General features: G+C 47.4%; 1 protein-coding gene across 2 annotated transcripts in view; it reads left to right on the top strand.

Moving 5' to 3' along the window:
- syn2b (synapsin IIb) overlaps positions 1 to 21,690 on the top strand; it is a 427,582-nt gene extending 405,892 nt beyond the window's left edge. Inside the window, exons 10-12 of one of the 2 annotated variants that reach the window (XM_078203309.1) lie at positions 18,366 to 18,519; positions 20,122 to 20,132; positions 21,571 to 21,690. In XM_078203309.1, the coding sequence (XP_078059435.1) occupies positions 18,366 to 18,519; positions 20,122 to 20,132; positions 21,571 to 21,690 (285 nt within the window). Of the gene's footprint in view, positions 1 to 18,365; positions 18,520 to 20,121; positions 20,133 to 21,555 lie in introns of both variants that reach the window. The other variant, XM_078203303.1, reaches the window with a different exon arrangement.
- The last annotated feature ends 496 nt before the right edge of the window (positions 21,691 to 22,186 follow it).

Here is a 22,186-nt window from a genome sequence, read left to right as displayed (position 1 = left end):
ATGCACAACGCACATGCACAAATGCACATACACGCACACACACACACACATGCACACACACCTCACGCACACCTCAAACACACATGCACGCACACACACAAACACACACACGCACACACACGCACACACACACACAACAGACATGCACACACACGTGCGCACACACACACACTGCACACACACGCCGCACACACACACCACACACACACACCGCACACATCGCACACACCCACAACGCACACACGCCGCACACACACACCACACACACATACCACACACCCACACACACACACAGCACACACATGCTGCACACACATACACACATGCCGCACATACATGTTGCACACACATACACACACACACCGCACATACACCACACACACATACCACACACACACACTCATAACACACACATGCACCACGCTCACACACCCGCACACCTAATGCACACGCACACATGACACACACACACACCACACCCCGCACACACATACACACACAAACAGCACACAGACACCGCACACACACACAGATGCACACACACACACATGCACACACGCACACACACATACACCTCACACACACGCACACACACACCCATGCCGACCCAGACACATGCACACACACCACACACACACCTCACACACACGCACATGCACACCGCACACGCACAAATGCACATACACGCACACACACACCACACATATACACACACACACAGACACACACACACACAGATGCACACACACATGCACAACGCACACGCACAAATGCACATATACGCACACACACACACCACACACACATACCACACACCCACACACAGACACACTGCACACACATGCTGCACACACATATACACACACCGCACATACATGCTGCACACACATACACGCCAAACACACACCACACACACACAGACATACACACACACACACAGACACACACACAGACACACACACGCAGACACACACGCAGACACACACACACAGACACACACACACACACACAGACACACACACAGACACACACAGGCGCACACACACACACGCACACACACACATGCACACACACACATGCACACACACATACACCTGACACACACGCACACACACACCCATGCAGACCCAGACACATGCACACGCATACACACACCACACACACACCTCACACACACGCACATGCACACCGCACATGCACAAATGCACATACACGCACACACACGCCACACATATACACACACACAGACGCACACACACATGCACAACGCACACGCACAAATGCACATACACGCACACACACCCACACACCAAACACCGTACACACACACACCGCACCAACACACACACATGCACACACACCTCACGCACACCTCAAACACACATGCACGCACACACACAAACACACACACTGCACACACACGCCGCACACACACACCACACACACACACCGCACACATCGCACACACCCACAACGCACACACGCCGCACGCACACACCACACACACATACCACACACCCACACACACACACAGCACACACATGCTGCACACACATACACACATGCCGCACATACATGTTGCACACACATACACACACACACTGCACATACACCACACACACATACCACACACACACACACTCATAACACACACATGCACCACGCTCACACACACGCACACCTAATGCACACGCACACACCACACACACACCACACCCCGCACACACATACGCACACAAACAGCACACAGACACCGCACACACACACACAGACGCACACACACACACACGCACACACGCATACACACATACACCTCACACACACACACACCCTTGCAGACCCAGACACATGCACACACACACACCACACACACACCTCACACACACGCACATGCACACCGCACACGCACAAATGCACATACACGCACACACACACCACACATATACACACACACACACAGACACACACACACACAGATGCACACACACATGCACAACGCACACGCACAAATGCACATATACGCACACACACACACCACACACACATACCACACACCCACACACAGACACACTGCACACACATGCTGCACACACATATACACACACCGCACATACATGCTGCACACACATACACGCCAAACACACACCACACACACACAGACATACACACACACACACAGACACACACACAGACACACACACGCAGACACACACGCAGACACACACACACAGACACACACACACACACACAGACACACACACACAGACACACACAGGCGCACACACACACACGCACACACACACATGCACACACACACATGCACACACACATACACCTGACACACACGCACACACACACCCATGCAGACCCAGACACATGCACACGCATACACACACCACACACACACCTCACACACACGCACATGCACACCGCACATGCACAAATGCACATACACGCACACACACGCCACACATATACACACACACAGACGCACACACACATGCACAACGCACACGCACAAATGCACATACACGCACACACACCCACACACCAAACACCGTACACACACACACCGCACCAACACACACACATGCACACACACCTCACGCACACCTCAAACACACATGCACGCACACACACAAACACACACACTGCACACACACGCCGCACACACACACCACACACACACACCGCACACATCGCACACACCCACAACGCACACACGCCGCACGCACACACCACACACACATACCACACACCCACACACACACACAGCACACACATGCTGCACACACATACACACATGCCGCACATACATGTTGCACACACATACACACACACACCGCACATACACCACACACACATACCACACACACACACACTCATAACACACACATGCACCACGCTCACACACACGCACACCTAATGCACACGCACACACCACACACACACCACACCCCGCACACACATACGCACACAAACAGCACACAGACACCGCACACACACACACAGACGCACACACACACACACGCACACACGCATACACACATACACCTCACACACACACACACACCCTTGCAGACCCAGACACATGCACACACACACACCACACACACACCTCACACACACGCACATGCACACCGCACACGCACAAATGCACATACACGCACACACACACCACACATATACACACACACAGACACACACACACACAGTTGCACACACACATGCACAACGCACACGCACAAATGCACATATATGCACACACACACGCCACACATGCACACACACACACCTGCACATGTACCACTCAGACACAAACACACGCCAACACACACCACACCCCGCACACGCGCACACACGCACACACGCGCACACACACGTGCACACACATGCGCGCACACACCACACACAGACACATACACACACACGCACACGCACGCATACACACAAACACGCACTACACAGACACACACGCACACACACAGTCCGCACACGCACATACACACACACAGACACACGCACACGCACGCACACACACCATACACACATGCACGCACACACACACTGCACACACACACATGCGCACGCACACACCCACACGCACCCATGCACATGCACACACACACACACAGACCGCACACACACACCACACACCCACACACCCACGCACGCACACACACACATACACCGCATGCACACACACACCGCACGCACACACACACACCGCCCGCGCACACACACCGCACGCACACACACACCGCACGCACACACACACACATCGCACGCCCACACACACACACATACCGCACACACGCACACACCACACACACACACCGCGCACAAACACACACCGCACATACACACTCACCGCACACACACACTCACCGCACACACACTGCCCACACACACCGCACACACACACACACACATACACATGCACACACACGCACACGCGCACACACATGCACACACACACATGCACACACACATACACCTGACACACACGCACACACACACCCATGCAGACCCAGACACATGCACACGCACACACACACCACACACACACCTCACACACACGCACATGCACACCGCACACGCACAAATGCACATACACGCACACACACGCCACACATATACACACACACATGCACAACGCACATGCACAAATGCACATACACGCACACACACACACACCGCACCAACACACACACATGCACACACACCTCACGCACACCTCAAACACACATGCACGCACACACACAAACACACACACGCACACACACGCACACACACACACACAACAGACATGCACACACACGTGCGCACACACACACACTGCACACACACGCCGCACACACACACCACACACACACCGCACACATCGCACACACCCACAACGCACACACGCCGCACACACACACCACACACACATACCACACACCCACACACACACACAGCACACACATGCTGCACACACATACACACATGCCGCACATACATGTTGCACACACATACACACACACACCGCACATACACCACACACACATACCACACACACACACTCATAACACACACATGCACCACGCTCACACACCCGCACACCTAATGCACACGCGCACACCACACACACACCACACCCCGCACACACATACGCACACAAACAGCACACAGACACCGCACACACACACACAGACGCACACACACACACACGCACACACGCACACACACATACACCTCACACTCACGCACACACACACCCATGCAGACCCAGACACATGCACACACACACACACCACACACACACCTCACACACACGCACATGCACACCGCACATGCACAAATGCACATATACGCACACACACACGCCACACATACACACACATGCACACACACACACCTGCACATGTACCACTCAGACACAAACACACGCTAACACACACCACACCTCGCACACGCGCACACACGCACACACACACGTGCACACACATGCGCGCACACACCACACTCAGACACACATACACACACACACACGCACACACACACACAAACACGCACTACACAGACACACACACACACGCACACACACACAGTCCGCACATGCACATACACACACACAGACACACGCACACGCACGCACACACACCACACACATGCACGCACACACACACTGCACACACACACACATGCGCACGCACACACCCACACGCACCCATGCACATGCACACACACACACACACAGACCACACACACACACCACACACCCACGCACGCACACACGCACACGCACATGCACTGCATGCACACACACCACACACCGCACGCACACACACAGCCCGCACGCACACACACAGCCCGCACACACACACACAGCCCGCACACACACACACCGCACGCACGCACACACACCGCACGCACACACACACACCGCACGCACACACACACACCGCACGCACACACACACACACACCGCACGCACACACACACACACACACACCGCATGCACACACACACCGCACGGACACACACACACACACACCGCCCGCGCACACACACTGCACGCACACACACACCGCACGCACACACACACCGCACGCACACACACACACATCGCACGCATACACACACCGCACACACACACTCACCGCACACACACACTCACCGCACACACACTGCCCACACGCACCGCACACACACACACACACGTACACGCGCACACACGCACACACACATGCACACCGCGCACACACAATGCGCACACACAACGCACACACAATGCGCACACTCACAACGCACACACACACAACGCACACACACACACCGCACACACACACACCGCACACACACACCGCACACACACACCGCACATGCCCACACAAAACACACATGCGCACACACACACCACACACAGACACACACATGCACACAGACCGCGCACACACACACACCACACGCACACACAGATACCACACACACGCACGCACACACACCACACACACACACACACCACAAACACACACCATACACACATACACACAGCGCACACACACAAACCACGCACACATGCATGCACACACACACTGCACACACACACACACATACACACGCTGCACACACACACTGCACACATCGCACACACACCCACAACGTGCACACACCACACACACACACCACACACACATACCACACACCCACACACAGCACACACATGCTGCACACACATATACACAACCGCACATACATGCTGCACACACATACACGCCAAACACACACCACACACACACAGACACACACACGCACACACACACAGACACACACATACAGACACACACACAGACACACACACGCAGACACACACACACACACACAGACACACACACACAGACACACACACACACACAGACACACACAGGCGCACACACACACACGCACACACACACATGCACACACACATACACCTGACACACACGCACACACACACCCATGCAGACCCAGACACATGCACACGCACACACTCACCATACACACACCTCACACACACGCACATGCACACCGCACACGCACAAATGCACATACACGCACACACACGCCACACATATACACACACACAGACGCACACACACATGCACAATGCACACGCACAAATGCACATACACGCACACACACCCACACACCAAACACCGCACACACACACACCGCACCAACACACACACATGCACACACACCTCACGCACACCTCAAACACACATGCATGCACACACACAAACACACACACGCACACACACGCACACACACACACAACAGACATGCACACACACGTGCGCACACACACTGCACACACACGCCGCACACACACACCACACACACACACCGCACACATCGCACACACCCACAACGCACACACGCCTCACACACACACCACACACACATACCACACACCCACACACACACACATGCTGCACACACATACACACATGCCGCACATACATGTTGCACACACATACACACACACACCGCACATACACCACACACACATACCACACACACACACACCCATAACACACACATGCACCACGCTCACACACACGCACACCTAATGCACACGCACACACCACACACACACCACACCCCGCACGCACATACACACACAAACAGCACACAGACACCGCACACACACACACACGCACACACGCACACACACATACACCTCACACACACGCACACACACACCCATGCAGACCCAGACACATGCACACACACACACCACACACACACCTCACACACACGCACATGCACACCGCACACGCACAAATGCACATACATGCACACACACCACACATATACACACACACAGACACACACACACACACAGATGCACACACACATGCACAATGCACACGCACAAATGCACATATACGCACACACACACGCCACACATACACACACATGCACACACACACACCTGCACATGTACCACTCAGACACAAACACACGCTAACACACACCACACCTCGCACACACGCACACACACACGTGCACACACATGCGCGCACACACCACACTCAGACACACATACACACACACGCACACACACACACAAACACGCACTACACAGACACACACGCACACACACACAGTCCGCACACGCACATACACACACACAGACACACGCACGCACACACACCACACACACATGCACGCACACACACACTGCACACACACATGCGGCACGGTAGCACAGTGGTTAGCACTGCTGCTTCACAGCTCCAGGGACCTGCGTTCGATTCCCGGCTTGGGTCACTGTCTGTGTGGAGTTTGCACATTCTCCTCGTGTCTGCGTGGGTTTCCTCCGGGTGCTCCGGTTTCCTCCCACAGTCCAAAGATGTGCGGGTTAGGTTGATTGGCTATGCTAAAATTGCCCCTTAGTGTCCTGAGATGCGTAGGTTAGGGGGATTAGTGGGTAAAATATGTAGGGATATGGGGTTAGGGCCTGGGTGGGATTGTGGTTGGTGCAGACTCGATGGGCCGAATGGCCTCTTTCTGTACTGTAGGGTTTCTATGATTTCTATGATGCGCACGCACACACCCACACGCACCCATGCACATGCACACACACACACAGACCGCACACACACACCACACACCCACGCACGCACACACGCACACGCACTGCATGCACACACACCACACACCGCACGCACACACATACGCGCACTGCACGCACGCACACACACACACACTGCCCGCACACACACACACCGCACGCACACACACACACCGCACGCACACACACCGCACGCACACACACACACCGCACGCACACACACACACATACACCGCATGCACACACACACCGCACGCACACACACACACATCGCCCGCGCACACACACCGCACGCACACACACACACCGCACGCACACACACACACACACACACACCGCACGCACACACACACACACACACCGCACGCACACACACACACATACACCGCATGCACACACACACCGCACGCACACACACACACCGCACGCACACACACACCGCACGCACACACACACACACATCGCACGCACACACACACACATACCGCACACACGCACACACCACACACACACACACCGCACAAACACACACCACACACACACACTCACCGCACACACACACTCACCGCACACACACTGCCCACACGCACCGCACACACACACACACACACACACACGCACACACACATGCACACCGCGCACACACAATGCGCACACACAACGCACACACAATGCGCACACTCACAACGCACACACACACAACGCACACTCACACACACACTAGGCACACACACACGCCGCACACACACACACCGCACACACACGCACCGCACACACACACCGCACACACACACACCGCACATGCACACACAAACCACACATGCGCACACACACACCACACACGCACATGCACACAGACCGTGCACACACACACCACACGCACACACAGATACCACACACACGCACGCACACACACCACACACACACACGCACCACAAACACACACCATACACACATACACACAGCGCACACACACAAACCACGCACACATGCATGCACACACACACTGTTCACACACACACCACACCCACACACACCACACACACACACACACAGTTCGCACGCACACACGCAGACACCACACACCGCGCACACGCACACACACATTCACGCACACACACACACTGCACACGCACACACACCGCACGCACACACAGTGGGTCATTTTGCAGTTAGGTATCAAATTTTGTCTATTTGCCCTCCAGTCCCGGGAGTTTCCCCCCATAATTATTCAGATGGTAAACGCACTCTTTTACCATTAATTGGCCAATCCTGCAAAAGCTGTTAGATGACTATTCCTGACAAGGTGCAGTTCCGGGGCCCGCATTCAATCCCAACATCGGAATCCTGATTCCAAATTAGAAAATCCAGCCCAGTAAAGTGGAAAGGTTTTGATTTGATTTATTATTGTCACATGTATTAACATACAGTGAGAAGTATTGTTTCTTGCACACTATACAGACAAAGCATACCGTTCATAGAGAAGAATAGGAAAGAGTGCAGAATGTAGTGTTCCAGTCATAGCCAGGGTATAGAGAAAGATCAACTTAATGCAAGGTAGGTCCATTCAAAAATCTGATGGCAGCAGGGAAGAAGCTGTTCTTAAATCGGTTGGTATGTGACCTCAGACTTTTGTGTCTTTTTCCTGACGGAAGAAGGTGGAAGAGAGAATGTCCAGGGTGTGTGGGGTCCTTAATTATACTGGCTGCATTGCCCAGCAGCAGGAAGTACAGACAGAGTCAATGGATAGGAGGCTAGTTTGCGTGATGGATTGGGTTACATTCACGATCTTTTGTAGCTACTTGTGGTCTTGGGCAGAGTAGGAGCCATACCAAGCTGTGATGCAACCAGAAAGAATGCTTTCTATAGTGCAAAGGTTGGTGAGAGTTGCAGCTGACATGCCTAATTTCCTTAGTCTCCTGAGAAAGTAGAGGCGTTGGTGGTCTTTCTTAACTACAGTGTCAACATGGAGGGAACAGGACAGACTGTTGGTGATCTGGACACCTAAAGTCCTGAAGCTCTCGACCATTTCTACTTCGTCCCTGTTGATGTAGACAGGGGCATCTTTTCCACTACACTTCCTGAAGTCGATGACAATCTCCTTCATTTTGTTGACATTGAGGGAGAGATTATTGTTGCTGCACCAGTTCACCAGATTCTCTATCTCTTTCCTGTACTCTGTCTCGTCATTGTTTGAGATCAGACCCGCTACGGTGGTGTGGTCAGCAAACGTGAAAATCGAATTGGTGGGGAATTTGACCACACAGTCATAGGTGTATAAGGAGTATAATGGGCTGAGAACACAGCCTTGTGGGGCACCAGTGTTGAGGATGATCGTGGAGGAGGTGCTGTTGCCTATCCTTACTGATTGTGGTCTGTGAGTTAGGAATGGGTTAGTCTGTGGGTTGAGGGAAGGAATTCAAAGCTGAGGGCCGAGACAGCTGAAGGCATGGCAACCAATGATGGAGAAAAAAGAACGAGAAATGTGCAAGAATCCTGATCTAAGAGGGTTAGAGGAAGTTACAAAGATAGTGTGGTGATCGTGCAATGGATATAAATATATAGATATATGGTGGGATTTTAGTCTTGCTCATCCCGAAACATAAAATCCCGCCCAAGGTCAATGGACCTTCCCATTGTCTACCCCTCGACCACTCCAATTCCCGTGACGGCTGGGGCGGTAAAGTTCCGGCCATATTGTTTTTTATGTTTAGGGGGACAGTTTAAAAATCCAGCTTTATGCTACAGGCAGTCAGTATGTCTGGTGGAAATGCAGCTCCGATGCTGGGAGAGCAAGATAATTACTCACTTTAACCTTGCAAGTGGTTATGTTAAGTAAAGTCAATGGACTTTTGTTTACTTAAGTTCCCCTAGGATTTCTGATTAGAGTGATAGACAGGGTCATGTGATGGTGAGGTTATGTGCAGATCTGGGTCTGCAGCAGAAAGCAGAAGGCTTTTGCAGAAGGCAAACTTGTTTGCAGCCGAAGCCTATTTGAAGTTCGAAGGATTTTGCAGGCATCTGGAACTCTACCTTTCCGAAAGCTTCAAGATTGTCTGCAGTCATTATAGCAAGTATATTTATGGTTGCTAACTGTATTTAAAGTCACTTTTAAGTCTGGAAGAGGAATGTTGCGTGTTTGGAACTGAAACTGTGGTAAATTAGAAATTAAAGTTGCTTCCTTTTCATTTTTAATTACTGCTCAACCATTAATAATTAAGTTGTTTCATTTGTTAGTTATATTTAAGCTGTTTTAAATAAAAGTTTGTTTTACAATAGAAGGTCCCTACTTTGTCAGTGAAATCATTCATGGAAGGAATTAACCTTTCCTCACGTTTATGCCAAAATAGAAAAAGTTGTTGAGGTCTAGTCTGGCTTCCTAATGTAGCTTGGGATTCTGATCCAGCACCCTTACAATAGGCAGAGGCTAGCCATGATGAAATTTGAAGACAAGGATGACATTTTAAAGAGAAGACATTATCAGTTGAAAGCCAACATAGCTCAGTGAGTAAAGTGATGGGTGAATGTGACTTCTTGTAAATTAAGACCCGAGCAGCAGAATTTCAGATGAACTCAAGTTTACAGAGGGTTCAAGGTGAGGTGAAATATCTTCACCCAGGAATAACGAATCTGTGGAATTCACTATCACAGATAGTAGTTGAAGCCAAAACGTTGTGTGATTTCAAGAAGAAATTAGATATAGCTCTTGGGGGCTAAAGGGATCAAGGGATATGCGGGGAAGGTGGGATCAGGATATTGAATTTTGATGGTCAGCCATGATCAAAGTGAACGGTGGTGCAGACTCGAAGGGCCGAATGGCCTACTCCTGTTCCTACTTTCTATGTTTCTATGTAAGAGATCAACCAGGCAGGTTGCAAAGGAGGGGAAATAAGACAGAGAGTTCCCTAAATATTTTGATCAATTTTGGATTGCACTGTTTTGAATAATCTTGAAGAACTTAATAGAGCATCAAATAAAGAAGTTACAATATTTATCTTTATGTCGATGCAATACAAAAATCAGACATTGAACAACTCCTATCTATCCACTGAACAGATGTAGCAAAAGATATCTGTAAGATATCTTCATCAAAAGCGGTAAATGTTATGTCAATTCATTCATTTTAAAATGAGCTGAATATCTGGATTAGAACATTACTGAAGGTCATCAGGATAGTAGAGACGTGTGTTCACAATGTGATGCATAATAATGCTTTAATAAAGAAAATTAGGAATAAAATAAATGTTGATATAGAATCATTAGGCTGCTCTGACCAGTACTACTTTGCATAGACTCATAAATTTACAGTTAAATCAATTCCCTCGGTTATGTTGAGAGTCAGGAAGACACTTCATGGAAAAACATTTTCTTGAACAATTAGCTGTGGTTTTCTATCTCTATTAAGAGATTAAATTAGTTGGGTAAGCTTTTGAATTATTGCACAATAGTGCAAACCAACCTGCTGTCAGTCTGGTCTCCTATTCTTATTTGCTTGGTCGGTTCTCTAACATTTTAAATATTAGAACTGAAAATAAGACTTTAGATGGGATTTTCGTGGAGAAGGTGGAAAGTTTGAATTGGGAACCATCTCCTTTAAAACGGCCACCACCTGCCATATTTTTATTCCGGAGAGACAGAGGCGGGAAGGAGTTAGCCCCACAAGCAGTAAAGGAGGTGAACAGATAGCCAGGCCAGCAGGCTGGAATACCCACCTCCGTTTACTGGGACATCAGCCCAGTTTTAATGAAGAAAGTCAACTCTTCAAAATCTCACTCCTCACCCACTCCACATGTCCTCTCCATGCCACCCACAACCCCTTCATGCTCCTATAAGTTTCTTGTGCCCTCTCCATGCTCCCTTACATTTCCCATGTCATCTCCATGCCCCCCCATATATCCCCATTGTCCCTCTATTTCCCACAACACTGCTGTGCACCCCCACCCCTATGTATTCTCCATCACCACTCACCCAGTATCTACAATGGGCAAACTTCAGGAGCCTGTCTTTGAAATGAATTTTTTTTTTAAACTTCTACTTATCTAATTGTGCTCTCAATCAAACACACTTCATATATAACAACTCCCATTGATAAAACCCATTCAAAGTATTAAATCTCTTCACTGGTTACTCAGTTATTAAAATTAATAAACTTCTATAATCACAAAACATATCAAAGAGGTAATCCTTTAAGAATCTTCTAAAACTGTCAATCAAAATCTGAACACAGTCCCACGCTGAGCTAAGTGATTTTGGAGTTTTGAAATTCATCTTAGCATTCATACGGGACTCAGATATATTACACCCTGGGAAATGTAAACAGTTCTATCGAAACTGAAGAATCAGATGGTCTTTCTTCTAAGCTACACCAGATGTCCTTTCAATCAAATCGGTCCAGTACCAGATGGGAGCTTATTTTCTCAAAGTGAAAGTTGCTGAAGGTTTTGCTTTTCATTTTAAAAGGGCATTTAAATCATTTCAGATTGTTACAACATTGTATCTCATACAGTGTTTTCTTCAGTTTTGAATGCAAAAAAACACTTCCCCAATGGGAAAAGTATTGAGCAAACATTTTGAGCAATTTTGGATTGCACTGTTTTGAATAATCTTGAATAACTTAATAGTCCTTCAAATAAAGAAGTTACAATATTTATCTTTGTGTTGATGCAATGCAAAAATCAGACATTGAACAATTCCTGCCTATCCACTGAACAGATGTAGCAAAAGATATCTAAGATATTTCTATCAAAAGTGGTAAATGTTATGTCAATTCATTCCGTTAAAAATGATCTGAATATCTAGATTAGAACATTACTGAAGGGCATCAGGATAGTAGAGACGGTGTTCGCAATGTGTTGCATAATAATGCTTGAGTAAAGAAAATTAGGAATAAAATAAATGTTGATATAGAATCATTAGGCTGCTCTGACCAGTACTACTTTGCATAGACTCATAAATTTACAGTTAAATCAATTCCCTCGGTTACGTTGAGAGTCAGGAAGACACTTCATGGAAAAACATTTTCTTGAACAATTGGCTGTGGTTTTCTATCTCTATTAGGAGATTAAATTAGTTGGGTAAGATATTAAATTATTGCACAATAGTGCAAACCAACCTGCTGTCAGTCTGGCCTCTTTTACATTCTTATTTACTTAGTTGGTTCTCTCACATTTTAAATATTGAAACTGAAAATAAGACTTCAGATGGGATTTTCGTGGAGAAGGTGGAAAGTTTGTATTGGGAAACGTCTCTACCCAGCAAACCATCTCCTTTAAAACGGCCACATTTTCATTCCGGAGGGAGTCAGCCCCGCAAGCAGTAAAGGAGGTGAACAGATAACCCGGCCAGCAGGCTGGAATACCCACCTCTGTTTTCTGGGACATAAAGTAAAGTTTATTTATTAGTCTCAAGTAGGCTTACATTAACATTGCAATGAAGTTACTGTGAAATTCCCCTAGTCGTCACATTCCAGCGTCTGTTTGGGTCAATGCACCTAACCAGCACATCTTTCAGATTGTGGGAGGAATCCGGAGCACCTTGAGAGAACCCATGCAGGCACGGGGAGAACGTGCAAACTCCACACAGACAGTGACCGAAGCCAGGAATTGAACCCGGGTCCCTGGCGCTGTGAGGCAGTAGTGCTAACCACTGTGCCACCGTGCCACCCATCAGCTCAATTCAAATGAGGAAAGTCAACTCTTCAAGCTCTCATCCCTCACCCACTCCACATGTCCTCTCCATGCCACCCACAACCCTTTCATGCTCCTGCAAGTTTCTTGTGCCACCTCCGTGCTCCCTCACATTTCCCATGTCATCTCCATGCCCCCATATATCCTCATTGTCCCTCATATTTCCCGCCGTTCACCTCCACCCCTAAGTATTCTCCATCGCCACTCACCCAGTATCTACAATCGGCAAATTTCAGGAGCCTGTTTTCGAAATGAAAATGAAAAAAAACTTCTACTTATCTAATAGTGCTCTCAATCAATCACACTTCAGATATAAAGATTCCCATTGATAAAACCCATTCAAAGAATTAAATCTCTTCAGTGGTTACTCAGTTAAACTGTCAATCAAAATCTGAACACAGCCCCACACTGATCTAAGTGATTTTGGAGTTTTGAAACTCAGCTTAACATTCATACGGGACTCAGGTATATTACACCCTGGGAAATGTAAACAGTTATATTGAAACAGAAAAATCAGATGGTCTTTCTTCTAAGCTACACCAGACGTCCTGTCAATCAAATCTGTCCAGTACCAGCTGGGGGCTTATTTTCTCAAAGTGAAATTTGCTGGAGGTTTTGCTTTTCACTTTGAAAGGGCATTTAAATCATTTTACATTGTTACAACATGGATCTCATATAGTGTTTTCTTCAGTTTTGAATACATAAAAGCACTTTCCCCAATGGGAAAAGTATTGAGCAAATATTTTGAGCAATTTTGGATTGCACTGTTTTGAAAAACCTTGAATAACTTAAGTGTCCATCAAATAAAGAAGTTGCAATATTTATCTTTGTGTTAATGCAATGCAAAAATCAGATATTGAACAACTCCTGTCTATCCACTGAACAGACGTAGCAAAAGATATCTGTCAGATATTTATATCAAAAGTGGTAAATGTTATGTCAATTCATTCCTTTAAAAATGAGCTGAATATCTGGATTAGAACATTACTGAAGGTCATCAGGATAGTAGAGACGTGTGTTCACAATGTAATGCTTAATAATGCTTTAATAAAGAAAATTAGGAATAAAATAAATGTTGATATAGAATCATTAGGCTGCTCTGACCAGTACTACTTTGCATAGACTCATAAATTTACAGTTAAATCAATTCCCTCAGTTATGTTGAGAGTCAGGAAGACACTTCATGGAAAAACATTTTCTTGAACAATTAGCTGTGGTTTTCTACCTCTATTAAGAGATTAAATTAGTTGGGTAAGCTATTAAATTATTGCACAATAGTGCAAACCAACCTGCTGTCAGTCTGGTCTCTCTTATATTCTTATGTTGGGTCTCTAACATTTTAAATATTGGAACTGAAAATAAAACTTTGGATGGGATTTTCGGTGGAGAAGTGGAAAGTTTGAATTGGGAAAGGTCTCTACCCGGCAAACCATCTCCTTTAAAACGGCCACCACCTGCCATATTTTCATTCCGGAGAGACAGAGGCGGGAAGGAGTTAGCCCCGCAAGCAGTAAAGGAGGTGAACAGATAGCCAGGCCAGCAGGCTGGAATACCCACTTCTGTTTACTGGGACATCAGCCCAGTTTTCATGAGGAAAGTCAACTCTTCAAACTCCCACCCCTCACCCACTCCACATGTCCTCTCCATGCCACCCACAACCCCTTCATGCTCCTATAGGTTTCTTGTGCCCTCTCCATGCTCCCTTACATTTCCCATGTCATCTCCATGCTCCCCATATATCCCCATTGTCCCACTATTTCCCACAACACTGCTGTGCATCCCCACCCCTATGTATTCTCCATCGCCACTCGCCCTATCTACAATGGGCAAACTTCAGGAGCCTGTCTTTGAAATGAAAATGAAAAAAAAACTTCAACCTATCAATAGTGCTCTCAATCAAACACACTTCATATATAACAACTCCCATTGATAAAACCCATTCAAAGAATTAAATGTGGTACAGTGGTTAGCACTGCTGCCTCATAGCTCCAGGGACTCTGGTTCAGTTCCAGTCTCACGTGACTGTCTTTGTGGAGTTTGCATGTTCACCCCATGTCTATGCGGGTTTTCTCTGGTTTCCTCCTACACTCCAAACCTGTGCAGTTTAGGTGGATTGGCCATGTTAAATCGTTCCTTAGTGTCAGGAGGATTAGCAGAATAAATACGTGGGGTTAAGGCGATAGGGTCTAGGTGGGATTGTGGTCGGTGCAGGTTGAATGGGCTAAGTGACCTCTTTCTGCACTGTAGGGATTCAATGATTCTATTCTATAATTCTAACTATCAAATCCCCAAAATCACCTTTTGCATCACATCTTGTGCCACTCAGACACTTTAATCAGTCAGGGTGGAAGTCATGCCCACCAAGAGCTGCCTGCCAGTCAGAGGCTGACAGCACTTCTGTACTCAGCAGTGCCCTCAGGAAGGCGGGGCCCCAGACCAAGGACGGGTGCATTTGAGTGATGACGGGAAGTTGTTTGCAGGATGGGGGTCATGGGGATGGAGGCTCAGCAGCAAGGGCAAGAGCTGGCTTTCTGCAGCACCCCCTTCCTGATACCAGATTCCTTTGAAAGAGGGCTCACCTGAGAGCCCACAAGCCAACATACTGGGCTTTGCTGCATAGTAAGTTCTCCACCTGCCATTGGGTTAATACCGGTAGTGGTGGGGTTTTTAAAAATTCATTCATGGCATGGGGGCATTGGTGGCTAGGTCAGCATTTATTGCCCAACACAAATTGTCCTTGAGAAGGTGGCGGCGATGTGCCTTCTTGAACTGCTGCAGTCCATGTGGTGTAGGTACACCCACAGTGTGGCGAGAGAGGGATGAGGTCAATTGGCAGTGGGATGGGCAAGCCATTAATGGTTTATCCCACCGTGGACTTAATTGGGATGGAGGCAAGGAGATGGTGGAGTCCCACCCACCACCCTTCTGCCCAATTAAAAGCCCCCTCGCCACCAAGCTAACCATGGGGACAGCACAAGATTCCACCCTCTGTCATTACAGTAGCTTGTGTCAGTGGTACCAATCTGAGTTTATATGAAATGATCTGGACTCATAGAATAGCAATAGTAAAAAAGTATAACTGAAGTTCTGTGCAAAGGAAGCTGACAGCATATAACCATTTAATCATATTGAATTGCATGTGAAAAGAGTACCACACTAAGTCGGAATGTAAATGGAAGCAGCGCATCTACAGCCTTACATTGGCCTGGCTTTACTTATAGTGATGATGTGGAGATGCCGGCGTTGGACTGGGGTGGGCACAGTAAGAAGTCTCACAACACCAGGTTAAAGTCCAACTGGTTTATTTGGTTGCACAAGCTTTCGGAGTCTCGCTCCTTCTTCAGGTGACCTCACCTGATGAAGGGGCAGTGCTCCGAAAGCTCGTGCTACCAAATAAACCTTGTTGGACTTTAACGTGGTGTTGTGAGACTTCTTACTTTGCTTATAGTGGACAGGCTCTAGCTTAAACAGTTCAATTGGAGGAATCAATTGTGTTGTTTTTCCAGGATTTGTGTTAGAATGAAACCATTTCTCACCAGCAAAACGGGTACAACTTTATGATTTTTTTTTAACAGGTCATGGACTGTACAATGCCATTAATTGGCGAGCACCAGGCTGAAGACAGAGAACTTCTAACTGAACTAGTTTTAGCCAAAATGAACAGACTGATACCAAGGACACCTATTCCATCACCTCAGAGACCTGCTGCCACACAACAACCACAGGCAAGCAAAACAGAAAAAACTATTCATTTATCCATGTGCTTACCTTTTTTATTGTGCATATTTGAAATACAAAACATGTTTAAATCTTTCAGCAATATTTGTTCTTCCGGAAGTAATATGGTGATATTGCACTATCAGATGTCAGTAATGTTTCGTACCTTAATGTAATCTAACTCCAATTTACCTCCTTTCAAAGCAACCAGGCACAATATTACGCTAGCTAGACTAATGTTAAAGTTGTGTTTAATGCTAATGTTTCCTTTGATCATTCATGGAAAGGACTGGAATGTAAAAGAACAAAGAACAAAGAACAATACAGCACAGGAACAGGCCCTTCGGCCCTCCAAGCCCGCGCCGCTCCCCAGTCCAGGATTGAATCCTGAATCCAGGATCCCCACCCAATTTTCCAGCCTATCTACATACCAATATCCTATCCACCGAGCTGTCCCTCACAGCTACGATGCTTTGTTCATTACAACCTATTAACTTACCCCCACCCCCCCATTCCAGACCATGTGATCTCCAGGGAGAGGCGAAAACCCAGAGTGAAAAACCCCAGGGCCAATATGGGGAAAAAAAAAATCTGGGAAATTCCTCTCCGACCCCCTGAGGCGATCGAAACGAGTCCAGGAGATCACAATGGCCCCGATCGGAAAATGCTTCCCAACCCTAGTCATTTCCACTTCCACGAACACCATATGAATCCCCTGCCCCCGAGACAGGTTCCCAACTATCCGCAGTATCACTCTGTACTGGCACCAGCAAGATGATCGTAGAATGAAGCCTTGAAACGAGAAACCAGGAACAATTAGCCCGCGCCGCTCCCTGGTCCAAACTAGATCACTCTTTTGTATCCCTCCATTCCCACTCCGTTCATATAGCTGTCTAGATAAGTCTTAAACGTTCCCAGTGTGTCCGCCTCCACCACCTTGCCCGGCAACACATTCCAGGCCCCCACGACCCTCTGTGTGAAATATGTCCTTCTGATATCTGTGTTAAACCTCCCCCCCTTCACCTTGAACCTATGACCCCTCGTGAACGTCACCACCGACCCGGGGAAAAGCTTCCCACCGTTCACCCTATCTATGCCTTTCATAATTTTATACACCTCTATTAAGTCTCCCCTCATCCTCCGTCTTTCCAAGGAGAACAACCCCAGTTTCCCCAATCTCTCCTCATAACCAAGCCCCTCCATACCAGGCAACATCCTGGTAAACCTCCTCTGTACTCTCTCCAAAGCCTCCACGTCCTTCTGGTAGTGTGGCGACCAGAACTGGACGCAGTATTCCAAATGCGGCCGAACCAACGTTCTATACATCTGCAACATCAGACCCCAACTTTTATACTCTATGCCCCGTCCTATAAAGGCAAGCATGCCATATGCCTTCTTCACCACCTTCTCCACCTGTGACGTCACCTTCAAAGATCTGTGGACTTGCACACCCAGGTCCCTCTGCGTCTCTACACCCTTTATGGTTCTTCCATTTATCGTGTAGCTCCTCCCTACATTATTCCCACCAAAATGCATCACTTCGCATTTATCAGGATTGAACTCCATCTGCCATTTCCTTGCCCAAATTTCCAGCCTATCTATATCCTTCTGTAGCCTCTGACAATGTTCCTCACTATCTGCAAGTCCTGCCAGTTTTGTGTCGTCCGCAAACTTACTGATCACCCCAGTTACTCCTTCTTCCAGATCATTTATATAAATCACAAACAGCAGAGGTCCCAATACAGAGCCCTGCGGTACACCACTAGTCACAGGCCTCCAGCCGGAAAAAGACCCTTCCACTACCACCCTCTGTCTTCTATGACCAAGCCAATTCTCCACCCATCTAGCCACCTCCCCCTTTATCCCATGGGATCCAACCTTTTTCACTAGCCTACCATGAGGGACTTTGTCAAACGCTTTACTAAAGTCCATATAGACAACATCCACGGCCCTTCCTTCGTCAACCATTTTGGTCACTTCTTCAAAAAACACCACCAGGTTCGTGAGGCATGACCTCCCTCTCACAAAACCATGTTGACTATCGTTAATGAGTTTATTCCTTTCTAAATGCGCATACATCCTATCTTTAAGAATCTTCTCCAACAACTTCCCCACCACGGACGTCAAGCTCACCGGCCTATAATTACCCGGGTTATCCTTCCTACCCTTCTTAAATAACGGGACCACATTGGCTATCCTCCAATCCTCTGGGACCTCACCTGTGTCCAGTGACGAGACAAAGATTTGCGTCAGAGGCCCAACTATTTCACCTCTCGTCTCCCTGAGCAGCCTTGGATAGATTCCATCAGGCCCTGGGGATTTGTCAGTCTTTATATTCTCTAACAAACCTAAGCAGAATTCCTTACAGCAATAATACAGTATGCACAGCAACAGTTAAATTTTCCACCCGCAGCCTGATTTTATAACGTATCTTTCACAATGCCATTCTGACTATCGCGGCAAACATTTCCAAGTTCAACAAAACTATCAATATCGTCAGCATTCTCCTTTCAAACAACAACAATATACGGCATTTAAACTGCGTTGGCGGTAGCACTTAAGCGTTTAAGATAGAAGAAGCTGAACTAAGTGCCGTCTTGCTATATCTATTCGCTCTGGCTGTGCCTGAAGTGTTCCGCTGTTGCAATCACTTAACAGCTCATGTGGCCCAAGGTGGCCGCAGTTGTTGTCATGTTCAATTTAATAGCTCTTCACGATAATGGGAGTGGGTGAAGTGGACTCAAACAAAGCCATAAGAACCTTATATGTGAAAACATAATCTGCCAGGGTGAACTGTTTGCTTTTTTTTCTCAAATGTAAGTTTTGAACAGTTATTCTGAACCTACCAATTTAGTGATTAAATATGCTGATTATAAACATGTCACCATTGTCTGAAGTATTTCAATTATAACCAACAGATAAATGGTGATTACATTCAACCATTCCTTTGAGTAGCTCCTGGTGGCACAGCTGAACTCCCTAGGTCAATACTACCATTGCAAATCGAAAATACCAGACTTAATTTGGATTCCACATTTTCTTTTGCAGGGTGGAAGTTTGAAGGAGACACAGACACAGCCAGGCTCATTCCCTCAGCAGCGACCACCACCACAAGGTTGTTTACAGTATATTCTCGACTGTAATGGCGTTGCAGTAGGACCAAAACAAGTCCAGGCTTCCTAAAACAAATAAAAGGATGGCGATTTTTAGCTAAAAAAGAAAAGATTTTCTGCGCAACTTTTGGCAGTGTTTCAGTGCTGACCTGGACTGTGTTTTTCTATGCAGTGTCAATTGTACTGTCTTATGTTTATTTGTCATTGTTTGTGCTCGTAATTGATGGCTATGTTTTACTGTACATTTTGTGACCTTGGGACTGCAGTTTAAGCTACAGTGTTGTAAACAGTACACACAACTGTGCCTATACAGAGTCCAGTGCTGCTGTCATTCAATGGCTAGATATGGTGTTTCAAAGTATTTTATGTTGTGAGGTGAATAGTTTCAGAGTTAATCCTTTGCTTTTACCACATGCTACTTGTTGTTCTGCATGGGAATTAATGGAACAGGTAAAGATCATTAAAAGCTTCAATTTTATATTATTAATTTATGCATTAATTCGTAGCATTTTTATTTTTGTGCCAATGAGCCAATAATATTTTTAGTCTTTTAATGTTTTTTCTTA

This window comes from Mustelus asterias, chromosome 3, assembly GCF_964213995.1.
Source record: "Mustelus asterias chromosome 3, sMusAst1.hap1.1, whole genome shotgun sequence".
NCBI lineage: Eukaryota > Metazoa > Chordata > Chondrichthyes > Carcharhiniformes > Triakidae > Mustelus > Mustelus asterias.
This window is presented reverse-complemented; position numbering and strand designations above follow the sequence as displayed.